This window comes from Eurosta solidaginis, chromosome 4 (assembly GCF_040869045.1).
Source record: "Eurosta solidaginis isolate ZX-2024a chromosome 4, ASM4086904v1, whole genome shotgun sequence".
NCBI classification, from domain to species: Eukaryota; Metazoa; Arthropoda; class Insecta; order Diptera; family Tephritidae; genus Eurosta; species Eurosta solidaginis.
Genome location: NC_090322.1, coordinates 244,328,756 through 244,353,467, shown reverse-complemented (window position 1 = coordinate 244,353,467; position 24,712 = coordinate 244,328,756). Strand labels below are relative to the sequence as shown.

General features: G+C 37.5%; 1 protein-coding gene across 1 annotated transcript; it reads left to right on the top strand.

Annotated features, from left to right (window-relative positions):
- Positions 1–4,602: 4,602 nt before the first annotated feature.
- Positions 4,603–21,386, top strand: LOC137251192 (protein mab-21-like). Its single transcript, XM_067785362.1, has 3 exons — positions 4,603–5,679; positions 17,969–18,519; positions 20,602–21,386. The coding sequence occupies exons 1-3, from the start codon at positions 5,477–5,479 to the stop codon at positions 20,949–20,951; spliced, it is 1,104 nt and encodes a 367-aa protein (XP_067641463.1). The 5' UTR covers positions 4,603–5,476; the 3' UTR covers positions 20,952–21,386.
- Positions 21,387–24,712: the final 3,326 nt, after the last annotated feature.

Here is a 24,712-nt window from a genome sequence, read left to right as displayed (position 1 = left end):
GGTAATTTCTTCTGTTTTATTCATTTATGATATCGTTAATGGCATTATCGACTGTCCAATACTTCTTGCATTATTGAACTTTCATATGCCACCACGTAACTTACGCCAACATAATGTGTTTACTATTGAAAATTTAAGATCTAATTATGCGATGAATGCTCCAATCACACGCGCTCTAAATGTAATCAACTCTATTAATTCCAATCATTGCATTGACTTTTCTATATCCCGAACTTGCTTTAAAAATTTGTTATTTTCTGTTTTAAGCTAAATAGTTTAGTACTATCCATATACATATGTACACATACATATATCCATATGGAATCTAGTCTGTAAGATTTTTTTAATCATAGATTTAAATAAATAAATATGAAATATGAAATATGATCATTTCGATATACTTATTGGTGGATCTAACTCTTCTCCTTCAAGGACTTGCAATTTTAAGATTAGTGACAAACTTAATGCACCAATTCATTTTCATGAAAGGTATAAAAAATTGCAAGGAAAAAATCTAATTTTTAATTCACTTTGGTCCACTTGGGAGATATCAAGTTTTTCGATTGAAAACACTTGACGAGAAAGGCTCCATATATCAAAGAGAAAAAAATTCCGAACTTTTTAAAAGTTATCACTATCACATATCTACTAATAGGATGCAAGGAACAAATAAAAAAAGTCAAACCCCTTCGAAATATGTATGAGTAGATAACGGACGTTGTGGCAATCGTAAAACAGTTGTTTTACTTACTTACTTATTTACTTAATTGGCGCTTAACCGTCTTAACGGTTATGGCCGTCCAACAAGGCGCACCAGTCGCTCCTTCGCTCCGCCAACCGGCGCCAATTGATCACACCAAGGGAGTTTAAATCGTTTTCCACCTGGTCCTTCCAACGGAGTGGGGGCCGCCCTCTACCTCTACAGTTATTTTAACTTTGAGTTAAAAAAACACACTTTCTAACTTTTTTAGAAAAATTCATCAGCCAGAAAATTGCAGATAATTAACACGTTGACTGCCAATGTATCACCGGTGATACACGCCTATGCCCCTATAATTTAGGGCCTAGGGCCTTAACCGAAGGAGTTTTAAGAAAGATGCACATTTATTTTAAAAGGAAAAATAGCTTAGTCCATAGCAAAACACAAAGTTTAAAAGTTTTAGACACTATTTCTGACGACTGAGCGTTATCTGCGAAGTGAATGAATTTTAGCAAGATCTGGAACCGGTTGCGAGTCATAACGTATGGGGCGAATTGATTTTTGAACAAGGTAGTTGCTTTCCAATAGTCCGCCATTGAAGGATATTCGACCATACACGTATGATTACTGCAAGAAACTCCATGACCTCCTTGCGATCAGTGTCCTTCCACTCATTCATCCTACTGTTGCTGCGAATACTGATCCCACTTATTTGATTTTTAGCATTATTATTTGTCTCTTTAACAACAATATCCAAGATTTCATCCGTCAAGGACTTTCTATAATATTGAAATGGCGAACAGGCATCATATTGCGAAGTATGGGGTAGATTGAAGCATTCCTCAAAAGTTATCAAAGTCTCTCCGGTGGCAGGCGAATTCCATTCTGTCGTAGGTTCAGTCTGACGTTTATCTGCGATATTATTAAAATTGGTAGCACTCACATGATTGTCCTGTTGGATGCTGTCATCACTCGATGTATCACTGCTGGAATCTGAGATGTACGATTTCTCATCTGGACTAAAATCCCCACTGTCATTGAAATTTACTGATTCCATCACCTCGCGCATTTCCTCTGAATTCATAACCGCAGAATTTCAATTAGATTTTTCACTGAATCCCTGTAACTGCTCGCTATGAACTCTAGCCTTACACTGATACACATTTTCGCAATGCGATCACCGGTAATACACATTGCAAAAAAAATTAATAGTTTAAAATAAACAGTGTTGCTTGGCAACTGCGAGTAGTTTTTTGTTGTGATCACCGGTGATATTTTGGCAGTCAACGTGTTAAAAAATATTGAAATGAAAAGTTTTTTAAAAAATTAATATCTTCCGATTGGGAAGAAGGCAATAAAAACAACAATATCACAGAAACCTTTTTCGAGAGGTACAATAAGTTGTCCAAATGCCAGCGGGATCGGTGGTACCCATATGATCGTTCCTTTATGAAGTTTTAGCCCCTGAAAACGCCTTGCTGTCGCGCCTTTGACCACAAACACACTCACATGGATTTTACCTTCAATGCTACGATGTGCTTCATATAACCCCCTTTTTTGTCACCGACAAATGTGCCAACAATGCTTACAGTTTTTCTTCATTTTGATATTTTCTCCACTACAGCTGCTGCGATGGGCCAACGATGCAGGCGCAGCGAATACATATGTCAAGACTCTTGTGAATTATTGAATGTATGTAAGTAAGTATGTATGTGTGCAGTAAACACTGATTTACTACCACACGCATCACAGCATAGCCATACAAAAGTTCATTGCCGTAGGCAAAACTGAAATTAGGGGAGACTTAAACCTTTCTGAAAACACACAAAAAATTTGGAGAGCTCGCCAATTTTTATTAATTCTTGTAGTTACTTTTGGTGAGTTGGAGTTTTTGGTGTTGGTTTTTGGTTTTTGAAAAAATTGCTGAGTGTAACCAGTGGCGTAGCAAGGTTATGGTCAGCTCGGGGATTAAACTGGGTTTGTGATTTTTTTGTTTTTTTTTTTTTTAACTAAGAATTCAGTTGCAACACTCTTGTAACATTTATAAATTTTCTGCTCAAATATACATGGGTTTGAGTATAGAAAACGTAGAAACCAAGGCGAATTCAGTACCAGGTGTTGTTATCCCAACAGCTGATTGCTGCTTCTTGATTATTTTCCATACAATGCCTTGACTATTTGACTTGACATTCTTCTGCACGGCGAATTGGTTGAATTCGCTTTGCCATCATCTTGTATGGATTCGTCTTGCTAGAAACAGTAAACAATTTTTCACAATTGTTTTTTGTTGTTGCCTGTGTCCTTTAGTAAAAACCCAAACTCCAAATATAGGTCATTTAGTCGTATAAATCGTTTACATATCATGTGTTGGAGACGATCACGGACGCCTTTTCATAACGTAAGAAATTTCGCTTTATCCAAAAGCATCCTTATCTCTAGCCAATTATCTGGTCATTTCGCGGCGTCGTCTTACTGTACCAATATACCATTTGTCACAAAGATTGTTCGCTTTTTCTGTTCCTCTCTTCATATACATATGTATGTAGCGTCTGTCGGGTTTCGCGTAGTTCAGTCGCTAGTGATTCAGCATCTCTGAATGCTTCTTACTTACATACTTACTTAATTGGCACTTAAACGCTTAAATGGTTTTGGCCACCAAACATGTTTCTTATCTGGGTTAACTGGTGCTAATTGATTATACTCAAGATTTTAAAATCGGTTTCCGTCTGGTCCTTCCAGCGAAATCAAGCCGCGCTCTGCCTCTGCTTCCATAGTAGGGTCCCGATAAAAATACTTTCTTAGTCGTAGTATCTACTTTTATTCGCATACAATGGCCTAGCCAGCGTAACTGCTGCGTTTTAATTGACAATGTTGATGTCTGAGTAAAGCTCGCACAGCTCATCATTAAGTCTTCTTCGGTGCACGATGTCGCCAACGTGTAGAGGTTCACATTTCATAGCATCTCCAATCCAATTGTCAACCTCACAGTGGTGAATTCTGTTTATTTAGCAATTAAGGCTCTGGCGATTCCAAGTTCCTAACGAAAGGGGGGAATTATCGAAAAAAAAACTCCAAAAAACCGTCGGGGAGTCTCGTTATCGCTACAAGAAGAAAAAGAAGAAGACTGGTTTATTTGTGAGTTTCAAATTAGCGCGATTTTCCGTAGGGATATTAGTTTTATAGTTAGTAAATCATGTCACTGAAAAGAGAGACCTATAAGCGGCCACCGTGGTGTGATGGTAGCATGCTCCGCCTACCACACCGAATGCCCTGGGTTCACACCCCCGGCAAAGCAACATCAAAATTTTAGAAATAAGGTTTTTCAATTAGAAGAAAACTTTTCTAAGCGGGGTGGCCCCTCGGCAGTGTTTGGCAAGCATTCCTAGTGTATTTCTGCCATGAAAAGCTCTCAGTGAAAACTCATGATGACGTTCAGAGTCGGCAGAAAACATGTAGGTCCCGTCCGGCCAATTTGTAGGAAAAATCAAGAGGTGCACGACGCAAATTGGAAGAGAAGCTCGGCCTTAAATCTATTCGGAGGTTACGGCGCCTTACATTTATTTATTTTTTGTATAGGCTGATGATGGATGCACTTACAGGCAACTGCTTTAATCATCAAATGCTTAAAAATTTGATCTCCTCAGTGATACCTTTTTGAATTTAGCGTTTCAGCATCCCCTTTTTATTCCCTTCTAGTTGCGCGCATGTGAAAATTTATGCATTTGCAAGCTCAAGTACTTTTATATACATACACACATTTTTATAACGCCCTCACACATTCACACATCCATACATACAATGCAAACATTTCGCTTGAACACCACTTTGACCACTCGGCTTTATCTGGGTGAGTCAGTAAATATTCGTGAGATTTACAACACTCTCACATTATTGGCTTTTTGGATTTTAGTGGCATTATTGCAGTATTCATAGCGTGAATTCGCGGTACGTTTTGTTCGTTGCACATTCCGTTGCATTGTCAACGCTACCGCGGCTTCTCTGTGTATTGAACGCGAAAATAACGAAGAAATAAAAGTGAACGCGTTACTCGAACGCGGTGCATAAAAAAAGCGCATAGCTAAAGGGAGGTCTTTTAGAAAAATTTTATTTTTATTTTTGGATTTACAAAAGAACTTCATAGCAATTGTTTTCGGTGCATTGTGTCAAATAGTAAAGAGTTTCAAAAAAAAAAAAATAAAAATCGTAGAGACACTAAACAAAAACGCGTGGCTGCAGAGCCACCGACGCGCAAATCCACAACAATGCAATCGACGCGTCACTACAAAAGCGCCGCCAAGGCATAAACAAGCTTAATTGCCACCAAAGGGCAGCTTTTACAACAAAACAGTGGCTAACGAATTATTGTTATTGCAATAGCAGTACATCCGCTACCGGACACCAACTAAAGCTTCTTATTTTTCAAAATCAAAGTTATGCTGAGAGCCGCCCTACAGAAGGGGGAAACGCTCGCACTCTACAGCGCTGCTGCTGCCGCACATCAATTCTAATTAATTGAATATTCGTCTGGTGAAATATTTATCCTGCCAGCTATTCGCTTTTGACTTTGTTTCCGCTATTGTTTTGTTATTGTTGTCTTTTTCCCATTTGCTTTATACCTACGCCATCGCTAAATTTCATTGTCTCTGCGCTTTGCCGTCGCTGTTATTGCAGACAGTCAGTCGCCATTGAATATTTTGCTACTTTAACCCGTTGACTGATCGCCATATTGCCAAATATTGCTAGTAGCTTTTGTTGTAGCCTTTTGCAACCGCCGCTATGTTGGTACCGCCGGATATGTTGGATGCGCAAACGCGTATGATTTATCAAATGAATCGCTATTGCACGGAGCGTGTGCAGGCGCGTATGTTTAAAACGGCCACAGCTATACGGGAAATCTGTAAAATTGTTCAGGATATATTGAAAGAGGTGGAACTACAGGAGCCGCGCTTCATTTCCAGTTTGGTCGAGTGTAATGGCAGGTAAGTGAAACGGATTTTAAATTGTCATTCTCAATTTCCCACTTAACCCCCATCACGTAAGTCAGATGAATTTTTCCCCCTAAGCGGAAAACAATACTTACATTAAGTAATAATAATACTAAAATCTAGAAAATAATTAGGGAGGTCGTAGGTACTAGTCATCACACTCCTCATCAATCTAGGGCATTAAAAAAAGTGTTGGGCGAATGAATTTCGAAAAATTATTTTCTAGCTTTTAGTATTATTATTGCTTAATATAAGTATTGTTTTAAATAAAACCGTTTAACTTAAAATTTTTTTGCAATATTTTATTTGCAAGTTTTTAGTCTTAATTGCCTATTATTTCTCATTCTATTTAGTTCATTTAGTGACTCGTTATTACAAGGACTCTTTCCTGACACTTTGTTACAATCTATGTCCTCGATCTCCAAAGTATTTTGATGTCACTTCTACCGGACTGTATGTAATATTTGTTCCAAATATGAGCCAAATCGGACCACAAATAGGATTTTTTTGAATATCTTGATCCTTGCGCAACCTAGTGGCGATTTTTTTCTTATTATTGCATTGTCATCGGGTTCTGAACTATATTCCAAGTTTGAAGCTTGTAGCTTATCAAGAAGTTACTTAAATTTGAATTACAAAATTCGTTCACAACGGTCAAGTCAAGCTAAATAAAACCGTTTAATAACGATTAAAATACGATATTGTTACTTTACCGATACAGCACACACACGTTTTCAAATAAATTTCAAAATAAAAAAATTTTAAAATACACTGAAAGAAATGGAGCTAGTAAAATCAACAAATCGGTTCTGTTGTTCTTGACTTAACGGAGATTCGGTGAAATTGACCGAATTACGGTTAATTCGATGTAGTTCTTTGTCAAACGCACACATTAGTTTAGTCATTTCAACAGAAGAGAAATTGTCGCTCTTAAGTTAACAAAATTCTGTAAAATTGACGAATCCTGGTCAATCTAACTGATTTTTCTGTAACACAACTGATCTCACTGGTCATTTCAACAGCGATCAACAGTCAATACATGAGCAAATTTCAAAGAGAATTTTACGCTCACTGCGCTCTCTACTTTGTACTTATGACGATGGTGCCACTTGTTTAAAAAAAAAATACCAAAATAAGAAAACCACCAAATCGAAAAAACACACAAAATGGGAAAACAACAAAAAACTAGTTTTTCAGTTATCAATACAAAACGAAAAACCCTTTTTGAATTTACTGTGCAAAAAATTATGAGATACCGGGACACCTATTTATCGGGTACAATTTTGCAACTTCTGGTCCAAGCGAAATGCAAAATTGCGCCCTCTTGTTGCAAAAGTTTTGTTTCAACGAACAGGATTTTTCCAAAGTTGGTAACATTTTGTTCAAGTTTTTACGAATTTTCACTCACGCGTACGAATTTAATAATATAATAAAAAAAACCCTTTTTTAATGTTGATGTTTCCGACAACATAAAAGTTTGAGTTGTTTTGGAATCGTTTCAACTTAAAGTGTTACGAAAATTTAACTTGCCGAATTACATGTAAAGTTACTCCAGTGGTGAATTACCTTCCTGCGATTTGATTCTTTACTTTTCTATAACTTACAAGTTCTCTATTTAAAATGTTATGTCAAACATTTATACTACAAGTGCGAGCGCCTTTTCATATATCAAGAAAATAATATTGATATTCACTATATTGTTTTAGTCGATAAAATTTTCACATTGTTAAGTCTACTTTTATGCAGCGTTATAGCACTATGTACTTTGGAAAATTCGTCTCAAGTTTCTTAAAAATATTTTATTTGGGGGAAAACCGTCAGCTTCAGTGTATTGTAACCTCTGTTCTGAAATAATAACAATGGCCCGTAATCATAGTCGTAGACTAAAATACTCTTTAGTTAAAATCTTGCCTAAATTAAAAATGGGATTTGAAATTTTGGTCTGTCATAAACATATTAAACACAGTTTCAGCTAAAATAAGCATGGACAGGACAACCGCATGAAAAAAGGCATTGATTGGCGCTATGAAGAATTTTTTTAGAAATTTTAAAAGTTCACCCTGTTCCTTACAACCGTGGTTACTTGACTCCACGTATAAAATATGGTAATTTTTTATGTGACAAGAACTCTTACAATACAATCTGGTGGCGGATAATTATCATTCAATTGTATTTAAAAGTTATTAGCAAAGGTTTTGTAAAAATTCGCTGTCTTTTAATTGAACATGAAAATACTTATTTAAAGAAAATTTATTTAATATCGTTCTTAAAAAATTATCTAAATCTCGCACCATAAACGAATAAGTAGTTAAAGCGGATTTGGGCTCATTAAAGCAAAGGAAGCGACAAGGCTATCCACTCATACACTAATACCTCATGTTCCGGGGTGGGCGTGAGCATAGCACCTGCTAAGCGACCATATATGTATACGATAAGCGAGAGCACAATTGCTACTTCGTCAAAATCAACGACAGCTCTTTTAGTTTGATTTCAATGTCAAAAATTCAAAAAGTGTCGCACATGCGCTTAAAACAGAGTACCAAAGAGTGCGTGCGACATATGCTCACCGTTCAAGCTTTGAAATCAAACTAAATAAATAATTGATTTTGCTTTCGTGCTCGCTACGCGTTCGGGTTTACTAACACATTCTCAGTTTTGTAACCGTGTAAATGTAGTGGTGCCCACCGCTGCTCATGTTGAATAGTTTGTAAGAATGTTGTAAAGAAAAGTTGTTTTCATTAAGACAGATGTGACGGCCAAAATGATGCAATTCTTAAATGTTAGGTGGTCCTAACCGTTAAAGCCGTTTAATTTAATAGACCCGAAACCGAATAGGATATCTCTAACCTCGATACTAATAAGTATGCAGGATATTCAATGATAATCAAATTAAATCAAATTTAGGTTTGTCTTCGCAAAATCAGCATAAATAAAGCGAGTTAATATAGTATAGTATAGCCATTGTACATGGACCTGCAAAGTGGAAGTCCCTTTTATTAGAAAATAATTGAACTCAAGTCGGTCATGACATAGAAGGGGTGAAAAAGGAGGGAAGTAGTACAACAGCGCCCGTACCAAGCAGAACTTAAAATTTTTTGTTGTTAGTTCTTGTTGTATTCCGTGTTTTATTTCACGCTTTCTTTTAAGAGGAATTGGCAAATTTAAAGGGAAATGTAAGACACCAAAGGAAATCCCAGCAGAATTCAAGAATTCTGTAATAATAATTCAATCATCAGAAGTCGAAAATAAGAAATTGTTCTTTTATTAGTACTGGTGAAAATTGTATCCGCGCAAAACACCTTTTTAGTTAATTCCTTTCTGTGTACAACAATATCACCAAAATTACACCAACCACATGAAAATTTTAAACTTTTTTTTTTGTAAAAATCTCTTGCCAGAGTAAAAGCATTACTTTGTCACCTGCGGATTATTGCTTCCGAAATTAAAACGCGTCATCTGAAATTGTTGGACATATATTAAAAATTGACGCCTGTGGTAAATAATTCCTTCCATTGAATACTCTATATTTAATGCCTAAATCAATATAGGATGCTACTTTTTCCTCAAAAGATACTAAAATATCAAAACTCACAAATAGCTATGAATGCGGAATAATCTTAATTAAATATCTCGCATATGTGGAGCCAAGTAACCATCGCACAAATTGTGTAATTTTCGTCAGAAATATAATAACACGAATTCAAGCTATAATAAATTAGTTCCTGACGTATATTTGCTAGTCGAAGAAGCATTTTTTCACTTCCCTTAAAGTTCATCGCGTTTAAATAGCAAATTGTTTAATTTCTCGCAATTTTTGACAGCAGACCGACAACTTAAAATCTATTTTAAAAAATTAAAATCGCGCTCATGTCATTTTAAATTTCATATACCATTTTAGAGATAAAATAGTGTTTAAGTGGACTATAACAGACTTAAAATGATATTTAATTTATAACCATGTTTAAACCAATAAAACTCTATTTTATTTCGACTATGATTACAGGCCAATGTCTTTTAGCACTGTACCCCCATAATGATTTAAGACATAGCTTTTCTAAGGAGCGAGCAAGTACTCTGCTAGCAATTCACCATGATCCAATAATTAGAGGTTTCTGCTGAAATTTTTTCAAAGTGTAACAATGTGTGTATATGTAGAATGTTATCCTATTTTTCAAAAAGGCGCTGAGTATTTTTATATTTAAATAAAAAATTCCAAGTTTTAATTTGGAACATGCGAGAGTATATCACACACACTCCTTCGCAAAGCAATAGCAGTCATTGTGTAAAAAATAAGTGTGATATCTTATCAGTCAACTGGCTGACAGTAGGCTCAGCTGGGCTACTTTTTAGCATTTTAAAAGGATGTTCAATATAGCGATGTATATATATTCGGCTATCTTTAGCGAATTATGTAAAGAGATACAGAGATGAGACCACAATAATCACTTGTCTTATCCACAATGCTAACTGCTTCCTTTCCAGATGCGTACTCGAATATAACGCGATTCGTGTTCTATGATACCGACAGCTTCAGATTGGCACTTAGGCATTTGGGTCCTTAAAGCGATAGATATATTCAGGAATAGATGGCATATATCCAGCAACTCTGTTGCATAGGAAGAAACGGCTTCTAAAAGATCATGCGATCAGGTCGAACAAATTGCATTCAGAACCACCTGACCACAGAAATCAACCCTGTTAGCAAATCTTGAAGCGGGCAAAATCGAAGTGGGTTTTTCAAGTCAATTTTAACCTGTTAAGCTGCAAACACAATACCGAGCAATGACGATCTTCGACGCGAAGTGCGCTGACATTGCTCAAATATGCGCAGATATTTCACCTACTCAAAGCATAATATCGGGCGAAATTTACCGACACTTAAGAGTAGCGTGTTGTGGTAGTAGCGGGTTTTGTCTACCACACCGAAGATTTAGGGCTCACGCCCCGGGCAAAGCAACATCAAAATTTTTGAAACAAGTTTTTTGAAACAAGTTTTTTCAAACAGAAGTGGTTTTTTTTAAGCGGGATGGCCCCGGCATTGATTTGGCAAATACTCCGAGTGAATTTCTGCCATGAAAACCTTCTCAGTGAAAACTCATCTGTCTTGCAGATACCGTCGGCATAAAACATGTAGGTCCAGTCGCAGCAGTTTGTAGAAAAAATTTAAAAGGAGCACGACGTATACTGTAAGAGAACCTCGGCCTAAAATCTTTTCGGAGGTTTTCGCTCCTATGATCTGAATCTTAATCCTATGATCTGAATCTTAATCCTATGGACGAACATTAATATTATAACTCTTTTATTTAAAAAGTTCAGTTTACATATATATATATCGTACATTTCCATAAGACTGCATGAGTTTCACGTGCGCCGGTTCAGAGAACTGATTCCCTTATCAGAGGTACGCGGACATTGGAAGAGGAAAGTAGAAGGCGAATATCCCTCAAAGAAGTGATAAAATTCGCCTTGCATTTGGTATTTTTGGAAAGTGTGACCGAAGTGAAGTATCTGTGAGTCACATTCCACATTCAGTTACTATGGAGCGAGAATGCTGGCATGCTTAGTGCATTGTAAGTATATCCTGTAGATGTACCCCCGATCTCCGAGGATTGATACACGCTTTGAAGTATGTATAAATATCAGGCCAACTATAGGATATGGAGCGGTTGTTTGGGCATCCTAAGCAATTCTGATTAGATAGTTTTGAGGTAGTTCAAGAGACTACCGCTTTCAACAGCAACAGGCAGGCTGCATACAGAGCATATTTGATGGAGATAAAATACTCACTTGACTACCTTAATAGAACTAGCGGCTATACCCAAATTTGGTATCTGCAAAAGAAATTCCCAGTTAGATTCATCACAATTGATAAAAAATTAAGTAATTTACCTAAAATATTTAGCTACATAAATAATTTAGATAAAACGTTGAGTTTCGAGCGGTCCTTCTTAATTCTGACGGAGCTGCTGGTGTGACTTAGCGTCATTTTGAGGAAACCTATAAGTTTTGCATAGAAAAAACAACCAGACAAGCACAAAGGCGCTATCGAAGACTGCTTTGAAAAATCTGGTCGGTAAGACATTTACCAGTTCAAATTTGTCGCGCAAAATGCTTTATAAGACCCGATAAGCAAGAGAGCTTATTTCGCGCAGTAAATGCCGTAAATTTAAAATATCTCCGCACGCAATCTATCGGCTCGATATCAGCATCTTCCTTGGATGCTTCATTCCTGCCATTTTCAAAAGAAATTCACCCCTAGGACGACATCTTCCGTATTAATCACTTCCATGCGCCCCTACTTAATTGTCGCTTAACCACTTTAACCGTTTTCCAACAAGTCTGCGCGTCGTGGTTAGATGAACTTTATTCCTCATGAAAGAGTCCTGCCCAAAAAATGTATACAGTGAGTCTTTCGCCATGGAAAGGAAACATGGCGTGTTCTATGTTTCCAGGTTGGTAAGACAAGAAAGGATGTTGCGCTTTTATTGGGCCTTCAAATGGCTTCCCAATACCAATACGTATAATTTGGTCATTTCATATGAAAGCAAATGTACTGGAATTTTCCGAGATGAGAGCTAATTCGGTGCCAACCTTGACCCTTTAATATTTTAGTTAGTGCTTTGAAATGATTTGGTAATCTCCGATGCTTAGGACTAACTCATTTACGGCACTCAACACCACCACCAATCTCCAGCGCCATTTGCGTTAGCCAATTCTTTATTCTTCCGACGGCGTTATTACATAATGCATGGCCGACCAATTGTGTGTCTTTCGGGAAGTCCATCTTAATTAAGCACACCGTCATATATCGCGCATTCCATAGCGTTGGCGTTAGCACAGATGCCAGAGGGATGCCACCGACGATGTTGTGCTTTCGTCACCCCTAACCCAATTGTTCAGAAAATCATAAAAGATACTCGCTAGTCAAGATTCATAATGGTGGTCTTTGAAAGAGTTGTTTCTTCTGCTATAAGGAAAGGTCAGAGGCATGACATTAAATCAACGGCCACGTGTCTGAAATCGCCATAAATTTAAATAATTTATTCTTAGGTGGCCATAAGGCTAATACTTTTTTGCACCTCCAGCTCTGACGCGACTTATTCAACGGATTAAAAACTGCTCTGGTAAGTTTTCTTTGAAATATGAAAAACATATTAAACAAAACGTCTATACCATCCTGCGTACCTTTTTTGGTTTTTGTTGGCCTCGATGCAGTAAACATTTGGTTATAGCGAAATACTTTCGAGGAGATGCAGGTCGAGCTTCTTTGCCGACTCGCGTCGTGGTACTTTTATTTTTCTACAAATTGGTAGAACGGCGCCTACATGCTTTATGCAGACTCCAAACGGCAGCTGCACGGCCGCTGAGAAGCTTGCCTTGTAAGAAATGCATTCGGAGTGTTTGCCAAACCACTGTCAAGGGCGATTCCGCTTCGAATTGATACAAGGGGTTTATAAAGATTTCAAAGTTGCTTTTCCCGTGCCTTGATCCTAGGATTTATGGTGTGATAGGCGAGCATGCAACAGCCGCACCACGGCGCACAGTGGCATTTTTGCATGATTTAGACGCGAAAAATTAATAACTCACTGAAAAATTAATATATTTCATTCAAACCAAGTGTATATGTTTGTATGCCTTACCCCCTTCAGTGAGGATAAGCGAAGGGGTTGAGGGGTTTGGGGGTTGGACCCACCCCCTCCAAAAATTTTGAATTTAGCCCAAACAAAAACTTTCTTATAGCCTTATCTTGTTCTTTTGTTCACAATTGAACATACCTATATTTAAATTTCTTATCTTCTTCAAACCATGAAGCAAACTTACCAAGAAAATTAACTTTTGTGTAATTCACTTGAATCCATCTCATACGAAGCTTTGATCAAAAAAAATTCGAATTTTACTGCAGCATTCATCATTGCCCCTATTACCGGCTACAACTCAACTCTGGTTGGGTTGAAATTTCGCAATTTGGTATTACGGATTACAACTCAACCTGTCAAAAAAATGTCGGTTGAGTTGTCTAGTCTAACAACTTTTTGTGGCATTACCGTTTACAACCTTGTGTTGGTGTAGTTGTCAAAGACGTCAAAATCTTACAACTGATTACTAGCAGTTGTCTCATACAATTTTGCAGTTGTTTTAAAAAATGTTACGTTTTAGAAGACGGTTCACCACCTAATTTTTAACAAAAATTTTCAAAATTGGTATCAAAAGAAACGTTTCGACCTCCGATTTAAGAATCCGAAAACAAAAATTAAAAATTGTATTTCTATCATATCATTTCGGTTCAAATTTTCATGTGGTTGTTATATTTTGCCAGATTTTTTGTACACACTAATGCAGAAAGGCTTTGGACCCACCCAAGGTTATTTTGACAAATAGCGGCCAAAGGCCGCCAACGCAGAAAGATGGTCTGTGCAAAAAAAAACTGTGGATCGGGTCTCATATTTCAGAGCCTCTCGGGCCATTTTGTGGATTTATGTAAATGTTTTTCGACAGAAATAAAATTTTTTAATTTCCGCTTTCGAATCCTAAAAACGGAGATCGAAACGCGTATTTCGATACCACCTTTGATACGAGTTAGATGATGCACGGGCTCATAAAACGTTGCCAAAAAAAAAAAAACAAAAAATTTGAAGCCGATAGTTAAACCTCTCTTAATCAAACAATAATCAACAATTTTGTACAAATTTATAGAAAAAACATTTAAACGAGAGATTACATTGAATAACTTTTTAACTTTATGGAGCGCCACTCCGAAGTTGGACGGGGCTGGCAGCAGTTCGGATGCAGCCGTGAGTCCCATTGATACTAATCACTACTCCTGGGAATTTTGTTTTAGAGTAAAATACAATCTTTGCTATTTGGGTTTTAATCCACTTCGCACAAATATGCTCCTCAATAATATCTAAAACCAGTCCAACACCAAAATCATTTCCACAGCATTTTTGATAGCGGCCATCATCAAGGAATCTGAGTGTGGCGCATAATTTTAAAATAGGGGTACAGCCTTCCCTCGAAAGCGTTTGTGGAAATTGGTCTTAATTTTGTTTAGTAAGGAGCAAAATGCTTCCATGCAAATCTGCAAAATAACTTCATTTGAAGCTCATTATTTGTCACTTAAGCAATTTCTTACTTGGTGCTTGGTACTTAGTTCCAAGGGATTGGAATGATCACGCGAATGTTTTCCGTATTCGCGACATGTCAATCACCAACATTTTTGCCAATATAAAATAGATTTCATATCCGTTTTGCTTTTAATAACAAAATCACTTTTGCAAATGCTAAAATTTCCGCCACAAATTGATCAGCTGTTCATTTATCTGTCAAATCATCACTTTCTGAAGTTGCCAACTCAATTCAACTTCAACTGAAATAAGTTGTAGTTCGTAATACCAAACAGGAGTTGAAATGTTTGAAAGTTGAGTTGTTTTAATTACAACCCAACTAAGTTGAGTTGTACACCGTAATAGGGGCACATACAATCCCCTCGTCTCTATTTACTCCCTCCCTAAAACAGAACACATGTGATCTAAAACGGCTTTATCCTTTTGCGTTTGGCCACGTTCTGCAACCCACACCTCATACAAATCCCACATTGTTATCGTCATTACACCAAAACGGGGATCTACGGGGATGAAGAATCATTTGAGTTATATGTAATAATATTTAATTATAGCAGAAATACAAAAATGATTGTGGTTCAGCGTGGTTCAAACTTTTGGCAGGCTTTTCTTTTTAAAGTCTTATATATTATCAGCACAAAAATAATACACATTAAAAAACTGTTCATTTCGTAAAGAATACTCAACCAAAAAACATTTGAACACTTGCAAAATAATATAATTACGTGTAGTTTTTTAATAACCACGCCTTATTTTACTTCTGTAAATTGTACTACTTAGCACGTCATCAAAAACTCACAGTTTGACAGCAGATTATTCGTTGAAGAACAATAATTATAAGAATTGATAATTACCGTTATATACTGTGGACATTTTAAAAACAAACTGTATACAAATTAAAAAAAAGGACTTCAAAATTTTTACTTTTTCGCGTCTAAACCAAGCAAAAATGCCACTGTGCGACGGCCACCAAAATGTCAAATTTGAAAATGTTAAATAAATTGACTTTTTCATCTTTAGCGGCTGCTGTGGTGTGGTGGTAGCGTGCTTCGCCTACCACACCGAATATCCTGGGTTCAATCCCCGCGCAAAGTAACAATGAAAATTTGGGAAAAAGTTTTTTCAATTAGAAAAAGGCATATCTAAGTGGCAGCACTCCGAGTGTATTTCTGCCATGCTTCTCAGTGAAAGCTCACTTGCCTTGTTGCAGAAGCCGTTCGTAATCGGCATACAACATGGGATCTACGTCGCGCCAATTTGTAGGTAAAATTAAAAGGAGCACGATGCAAATTGGAAGATAAGCTTAATGTCCTCAGAGGTAAATCGCGCCAAGTATTTACTATTTTCAATGCCCTTGAAATTCCTATTATGTTAGGTCTTATTTCCCTTTTCGGGCTACATACATATGTACATACAAGCGCAAAAGGCTTTCTTTTTAAAGTTTCCGTAGCCCTTATGGGTGAAATTTATGGGAAAAGGAGCACCCACGTCAAAACCGATAAAAGCAATGCGCTTTTGAATAAGTTCCCATAATAAAAACAATTTTTTTCTCTTATTAACAATGACAGAAACGTATTGAGTGTTAAAACTCGACGATCGACACTTGAAGCAAAAAAAATTAGCTACTTGTTATTGAAGACATAGAAGCCATTAAGCGCCTACAGGCCTGTCTGCCTGTACGTCCGTCCATCTATTTGGCTGACGTCTTGACTATTATGTGTCTGCTACCCCTTCAAGCATACGAGTTGTGCAATTTGTCCATCAAATGAGACGTTAACACGAGCCCACTTGAATTACGTGCTAATTGCCGTGGTTTGTCTTCATATGTTGACTTAAATGACGTTCTAAAGAATTAAAATGTTAGTAGATACTATATATGGGGTATTCCATCCCATTTCGGCCAATTTTGAACCCGACCCCTTTAGGATTGGCTGAAAGTTTTTCTTCCTTTTCTAGCTTACGAAAGACGTTTTTCAGAAGTTTTTCAAATTATTTCATCTAACTCAAAAAAAGTTATGAATTTTTAAAAAAACACCGTTTTTGTTTTCAAAGTGCTATAACTTTTTCAGAAATTGACCGTTTGGGATCTTTTTTTTTTAAATATGTTTTTAAATGTACTTTTCGGAAAAAATTCAAAAAAAATTTTAAAGTTTTTTTTTGTAATTTTTCAGTTTTTCGAGATTTTTCGAATTTCGCCCTTTTTTTTCTCATAAAAAACTTCAATAAATTCTACAATCATCCCCACTAATCCCGGAGTGGGCCGAGAATGTTTTTTTTTTTTATTTAATTGAAAAAAAAAAAAAACTTTAATTTTTTTTTTGTATTTTTTCCGAAAAGTACATTTAAAACATATTTAAAAAAAAAATGATCCCAAACGGTCTATTTTTGAAAAAGTTATAGCATTTTGAAAAAAATACCGTTTTCCAACTCAAAATAAGTTTTAAATATTTTGGAAAAAACGGTGTTTTTTTCAAAATGCTATAACTTTTTCAAAAATTGAACGTTTGGGATCTTTTTTTTTTTAAATATGTTTTTAAATGTACTTTTCGGAAAAAATACAAAAAAAATTTTGAAGTTTTTTTCTTGCAGTTAAATAAAAAAAAAATTCTCGGCCCACTCCGGGATTAGTGGGGATGATTGTAGAATTTATTGAAGTTTTTTATGAGAAAAAAAAGGACGAAATTCGAAAAATCTCGAAAAACTGAAAAATTACAAAAAAAAACTTTAAAATTTTTTTTGAATTTTTTCCGAAAAGTACATTTAAAAACATATTTAAAAAAAAAAGATCCCAAACGGTCAATTTCTGAAAAAGTTATAGCACTTTGAAAACAAAAACGGTGTTTTTTTTAAATTCATAACTTTTTTTGAGTTGGATGAAAAAATTTGAAAAACTTCTGAAAAACGTCTTTCGTAAGCTAGAAAAGGGAGAAAAACTTTCAGCCAATCCTAAAGGGGTCGGGTTCAAATTTGGTCGAAATGGGATGGAATTCCCCATATACATGTATACTTACATATGTAGGCGTTTTTGTAAGTGGCATGTGACTAGTTTTCATATTGAATACTTTTCAGAAGAGCTAAGTTTTGGTTCAGACATAAATTTTGTAGTTTTTCTTACGCCATAACAGCCTAAAACATTACTTTTTTCTTAATTCTATTTGCAGATTTGAAGGCGTCCAAGTTATTTCACCCAATGAATTCGAAATCGTTTTGTATCTCAATCAAATGGGAGTGTTCAATTTTGTCGATGATGGCACAATGCCCGGTTGTGCGGTACTAAAATTGAGCGATGGTCGTAAACGCTCCATGTCTTTGTGGGTGGAATTCATTACAGCATCGGGTTACCTCTCTTCACGTAAAATACGCTCACGCTTTCAAACGTTGGTGGCACAGGCGTGTGATAAGAGTATTTATCGTGATATGGTGAAAATGATTGGTGATACAACGGAAGTGAAATTGCGCGTGCGTGAACGTTTCGTTGTACAAATTACGCCAGCATTCAAATGTTCGGGTATTTGGCCACGTTCGGCGGCTCATTGGCCTCTACCACACATTCCTTGGCCACATCCAAATATTGTGGCTGAGGTGAAAACTGAAGGCTTCGATTTATTATCCAAAGAATCAATTGTTATGCAAAATAAAAACAACAATGCCGCCATGGAAGGTGATGCGTGGGTTTTAAGTTTTTTTGAAGCGGAAAATCGTTTATTGCAAGGTGAGTTTTCAAATGATGGTAAATATTTAAATACAGGCGAGTTAAAGTATCAGTCTGTCACTCGTTCTTTCCTATTGCTATTGTAAGGGCAGGTCGACGGAAATGGTTCTCAATTTGACTGTAAAATAAATAGAGGAAACTCTTAGAGAACTTATAATTTGCCTTAGGTGCCTTTTTGTGACATCGAAAAAGGCATATCATAATGCCCTGGCTGATTTATAAGTCGAGGGGCTCTGGTTGAAAACATTAGCACACTCAAGTGCAGCAAAGTGGCGTGGCGCACAAAACAGTGAAATGTGTTCAGTTTATGGTGAGCTAAATTTAAAGTCTGACGAGGAGAAATAAGATCCCTGCACTCAGAATTCTTTTCATTAGGCGAGAACCGATGGCACTTTCTGGAAGGGAGCATTTCAGCCAGGGCACTAGCCCAATGTGAAAATAAGGGCTGGGCCGCCCTCTTTGCCCTTATTACTACCGAAGAGACACCGGTAAGATCTGAGGAATCCCACAAAGTGTAGTACACACGCATTATGCGGTGGTAATTAAGCTGATTCTGTTTCATGGGGTTCTTGTCTACCGGAATGCATTGCAAAATGTTCGTGTCAGTACAACAAACGCCCTACATAGTATCAGCGGTGCTCGTAGAAGACAGGAAGACGCTGTAAGGTCTTTCTGACTTCGGTTACATCAGCATTTATACCTATTTTGGCTTCATTCTTACGGTTGATAATTTAGCACCCACTCGGATAGGCATGCGGCTTTTAAACGCCTGAGCTTAACTGTTGTACCATGGAGAGTGTGTAGTCTCAGCCCAAGGGCATACCGTGATGTGGGGAGTTAGAAAATTCGCTGGTCACCTGTAGTCCGGTCGTCCGCAGAAAGGTCTCTGGTCAGCTAAACAAACGCAGGAAAAAAAACTCCCCCTCACGAAATAGTGAGAAGCTTCTGACTGGAAGTGGATAGCAGTTGGTCAGCCAATGGTATTTCGATCTCCGGAGGATTTAGCCAGCTTCAGGGATAACATCTCGGTGATTAAGAATGCTGTGAATGGAATGATATACAGTGCCCACACTCGGGCTTCAGTTTGGCAGCAGTGGGATCCGCCGATGACTGGGAATTTTATACCATTCGCTCTCAATCACCTCTAACGATTTAATTACAAACTATCAACTGGGCTGACTTTGTTTTGCTCAAAACTTGGGTTGCCTATATTTAATAAGTGGTCCCCCTCCTTATCACTCTCTTTCCCAACCCCTTGGACTTTATCAATTATTTCGCCCTCTTATTACCGCTATCTCTCTCCTCATTTCACTTGAACTCTCCCACACCATTTCCCTCTTTCACTCCCATTCCCATCACCAGCTGCACTATTTCTTCCAGTGCCACATCCACATCCACTCGGACTTCCATTTCCACTCCCACCCCCACTCTCAATCTTAGTCTCACTCGCACTGGCAGTCACACTCCCACTCCCCTCTACATTAACAATCTTATGTATAGAATATCAATACCTCATAAGATACCTGGTTGAGGTGTTGTGTTGCAAACCTATCCGTGCCGCATGAACCCCGATAGTGCACGCTGATAAGCACAACTTATCTGAATATAACCCTTATAGTCATCTTAAGAACGGGTGATGATCGTATTTTGTTGTATGAAGGTTATATGCTTCTAGAAACTCGACAGTGCTACAAAGCTTCATTTATCAGAGAAGATGCATATTTCGTGACCGGTACTTTTTGCATTATTGGGTGCTTTATATGCCTCTTGGACAGAGAAGATCCCGAATGGAAGCACGCTCGCTGAGATATGAACGTGGCAAATATTCCCGCTCCCCCTCAGTAAACTATTTGCATTCCGTCTGTGTAACCTATGATGTGGAATATCATGATACAACTATTAGAGACTCGTTTGCTCATTTGCTTGATATAACAACCCATATTCCTTATAGTCTTTAGGCATAAGTTCAAACCTTGTTTAAAATATGTCAGGTATTTGAAGTGGATATCCAAAAAAAATTTCCTTTTCACAAGCATGTACTCTATTACTATTTTCCTTTTTCTTTACACATATTTATTCCAGGTGGCTGCCGTCGACGCTGCTTAAGTATACTAAAAACACTGCGTGATCGTCACCTTGATTTGCCTGGCAATCCGATCACCGCTTACCATCTTAAAAATCTACTCCTCTACGAATGTGAAAAGCATCCGCGTGACTTTGAATGGGATGAGGCGTGTATTGCTGATCGTATCAATGGCATTTTCCTACAATTGATCTCATGTCTACAATATCGACGTTGTCCACACTATTTTCTACCGTCGCTAGACATGTTCAAAGGTAAATCGCCCAGTTCGTTGGAGCAGGCAGCCAAGCAGGTTTGGCGTTTGACGCGCGAAATGTTAACCAATGCAAATGCTTTTGAAAAACTTTAAGGTCTATGTAGCTTATTGAAATATATAAATATAGGTATAAACAAATGTATTAATGTCACAAGAAAAATTGAAAAAAAAAAAAACCAGAATACAGCAACAATGTCACATATGTTTCGCACATTAACATTAACAAATACAAGAAAAAAAGTTGATCAAGGTGCTGAACTTTGCAGATTTTTCTATGGCACTCATGCTTATGTATTGCATGTACGTTAATGTATTTTCGATTGGAATGCATTGATATCAGCAAAGGAACTGATATCATTGAGCTGCTGTAGACTTATGTAAGTACATACCCTCTAGGGAACATCTCTTGTTCAACACTAGTGTGCTTCTAGTGCATTGGAAACCACTAGTAGTTCGCCCTCTCTCTCTCTTACATGATTTCATAGCGATGTCCTAGGCGGTGAAAATGATCCTCGCCGCATTACTTTATTAACTTTAGAACTAGTTCTTTAAACTAGTAAGTAGTTCTTTATTGGCAGCTAAAATCTAGTTCTTTTCTGGTACTATTTCGTTGGCTCCGCTCCGGGCCGGGGCTAGAAATGTTGCTTCTATGTAGTACAATACTATCCCTTTTTTCGAAAGTTCCGAACTGGTTGTTGTTGTTGTTGTTGTAGCGATAAGGATACTCTCCGATGGCATTGGGGAGTGTTGTCGAATTGATGGTTCTTTGCCGGATGCAGATCCGGTACGTTCCAGTACCAAGCCCGACCATCTAGGGGACGATTTGTTATGACCACATGCGAACTTATAGGCCGTTCCTCCCTCCCACCCCCTAGATCCATGGGGAGTTCGGGGTCGCCATAGCCTCGGCTGTTAATGAAACAGGATTCGCCACGGATAGGTGAGGTTGACAATTGGGTTTGGAGAAGCTATATATTGCGCTGGCAACCTGAAAGGTCTGCGCTACACACACCCCTTGAATCCGGTATTTTATTCGCCTCTTACAGACAGACATACCTACCGCGGATATATTCTAACACCCTAACCCGCTGGGGTATTCCGAGCTGGTGGAGACGTATGGGAAAAAAGCATACTCATAGCCGAAGATCACTAAGGTTGGTAGCAGTACATACATATGCTAAATATGAAATATAAAAATCCAAACTGTCGATTTTATTACTGGAAAAAATCTAGCTACTAACGAACTAGTACTTGTTTGGCACTTTAGGTCTGGTTTCGAACCAGTAGCTTTTATCCTTAGTTACTGAATAGCCTTCAGGGTAATTCTAGGCATCGATCGCTGCAAATGACTACAGTGATGTTGTCAAGATGCCTTTTGATCAGGCATACATTTTATATACGAGGGACGACCCATAAATTGTTGGCGAAATCTTAATTATTATTAAAACTGTGGTAACTAGAGCTGCAAAACTATCGACAGTGGCGCCATTCGATATTTCGGATAGTTCGAAAAATATTATAAATATTGGCAATACACAGGAGTATCGTATTCACGTATTTTAAGGTTTGAGTTGTTTCCATGGTTTCTAATATAAAATTTGATTAAAGCATACCACATACGGCGAACAGGAGACTGGCACTTGTGGATTGCTGAACAACGCTGCCACCGGCAGGTATTGGGAGGGGGACGACGAATGTTGCGATCTAGCCCAGAACACTCTGTTCGGTTCAACCATCCTTTGCATGTGACACACTAACACGAGTGAGACCGTCAAACTTCGTTTCTGGCACTTGCGTCAAAACCATTTCTCTGATTCTGGGTTAGATTCAACACCTTTCCGGAGCAAGAGGAATGCAACAAATTAAGTGGAGATACAGTCGCTTCGGTACTTAGAATCAGCTGCTGTCGGAAACGCAGCACTGCTACAACAGCAGCAGCATATCTTGTCTTTGAAGTCGCACCTGAAGAAGTCATTGACAGATTGGCAATTATCGGCCTTGCACTGCCTTTTTTATAAAATAATTCTTCTCCCAAAATTTGCTTATATTTCGGCCGACTCTCATTTGAAGTCTTTTAAGCTTCTGAACTTGATTTAAACAAATTGTTTAATAAATATATTGGACTATGCAAGTTTTTAAAAAGTATCTTTTTTCTTGTTTTTCAGAGCATTTCTACAGCTCTAAAGAGAGGCATTGAGGTGCCATGGTATTGTTATCACAATTCTGTATTTCATATGTTTAAGTTCCAACGATTTTAAAAATTTCTGAATGCTAATAAAGATAGGCATGCACGTTTGAATCTCGCTACTCCTTTCTGTTGCTGTATCGAAACGATGTTTAGCTTCAAATCATACATAAAAATCCAGCTTTAGTAAAGGATTCACAATTCCATTATTAATTTTGCTCAATTGAATATGTAAGCACACAAATTTAGGAGTCCTCCCTCGTATATCAATGCGTGTTTGTTTGTTTCTTGTTTGCATTTTGCATGGCACATCTGCGTGAAGTGCTAAAAAATTGTATTAGATAAAATCTGCAACAGAAAACTACTTCATTTACGAAAGGTACTTACGGAACTTTTGCAAACCTTCCGGCATTAAATCAATGTTCAGCAGCCGGCGAAAAACTAGATTCGCACTGATATGAAAGCAAGTAGGAACATTTGTATATATGTATGTATGTAACATACATACTTACTTGTATATATGTTTTGTCTATTCTCATACATGCATAGATGTTTTGCCATAGATAAAGTCATCTGAGAGATTATCCTTGAGTTCTATTTCGGGTTTTTCGCCTCTAAGCCATGCACTTTTATTTCTAAATACATACATACATTCTTACATGGGACATTCCATGTCAACACAACCTACCAATTGGTTAATGGATTTTGCATCAACTTTTGCGCTGAATTTCGAAAATGATGGTACCTTTCGAAAAGGGTTTATATGATGTTTCGAGAGATAAAAGCATATTCATTAAACCATTTTTAACATTTGTTTGGTCTTTGAACATAATTTTTTGCTTAGGCTGTTCAGTTTTAGACAAATCTTACTAATACTAAAAACACAGTCTCTAATTACGAAAAATCAAAATGCAGTTATTTCAAAACTTCAAGCTTAAAAAGTAGATCCTTTGAAATATAAAAATAAATAAATGTAAGGCGCGATAACCTCCGAAGAGATCTAAGGCCGAGCTTCTCTTCCAATTTGCGTCGTGCTCCTCTTGATTTTCCCTACAAATTGGTCGGACGGGACCTACATGTTTTATGCCGACTCCGAACGGCATCTGCAAAGCAGATGAGTTTTCACTGAGAGCTTTTCATGGCAGAAATACACCCGGAGTGCTTGCCAAACACTGCCAAGGGGCGACCCCGCTTAGAAAAATTTTCTTCTAATTGAAAAATCTTATTTCTAAAATTTTGATGTTGCTCTGCCCGGGAGTTGAACCCAGGGCATACGGTGTGATAGGCGGAGCACGCTACCATCACACCACGGTGGCCGCCTTTGAAATATACAGTTGTGTTTTTTTACATGTGCATATATACAACTGCCTCGCGGGTAAAAAACGCTTATCATCACTTAGATAATGTTTAGGAGACCCATCTAGCGACAATTGTTGAACACTCACGGCAGTGATAAATAACTCACTACAAAACGGGTTGTACTGAATAGCGGAGACACACACCTCTGTTGGTCATAGTGTATAACCTATAGCGGAATCGCGTTGAATTAGTGGGCTTACACATTTTTCAGTCAAAGTGGAGAATAAGTTAGAGATAAACTGGAGAGCTACATTTCAGTTGCAATGGAGTATAATGCATACCGACCAAAACACTCCCCAAGACACAAAAG

Bases quoted from the DNA above. Each gene is read 5' to 3' on its own strand.
- LOC137251192 (XM_067785362.1), top strand. From the start codon at position 5,477: ATGTTGGTACCGCCGGATATGTTGGATGCGCAAACGCGTATGATTTAT. The intron at 5,680-17,968 runs GTAAGTGAAACG...TTCTATTTGCAG, and splicing joins TTGGTCGAGTGTAATGGCAG to ATTTGAAGGCGTCCAAGTTA. The intron at 18,520-20,601 runs GTGAGTTTTCAA...TATTTATTCCAG, and splicing joins GGAAAATCGTTTATTGCAAG to GTGGCTGCCGTCGACGCTGC.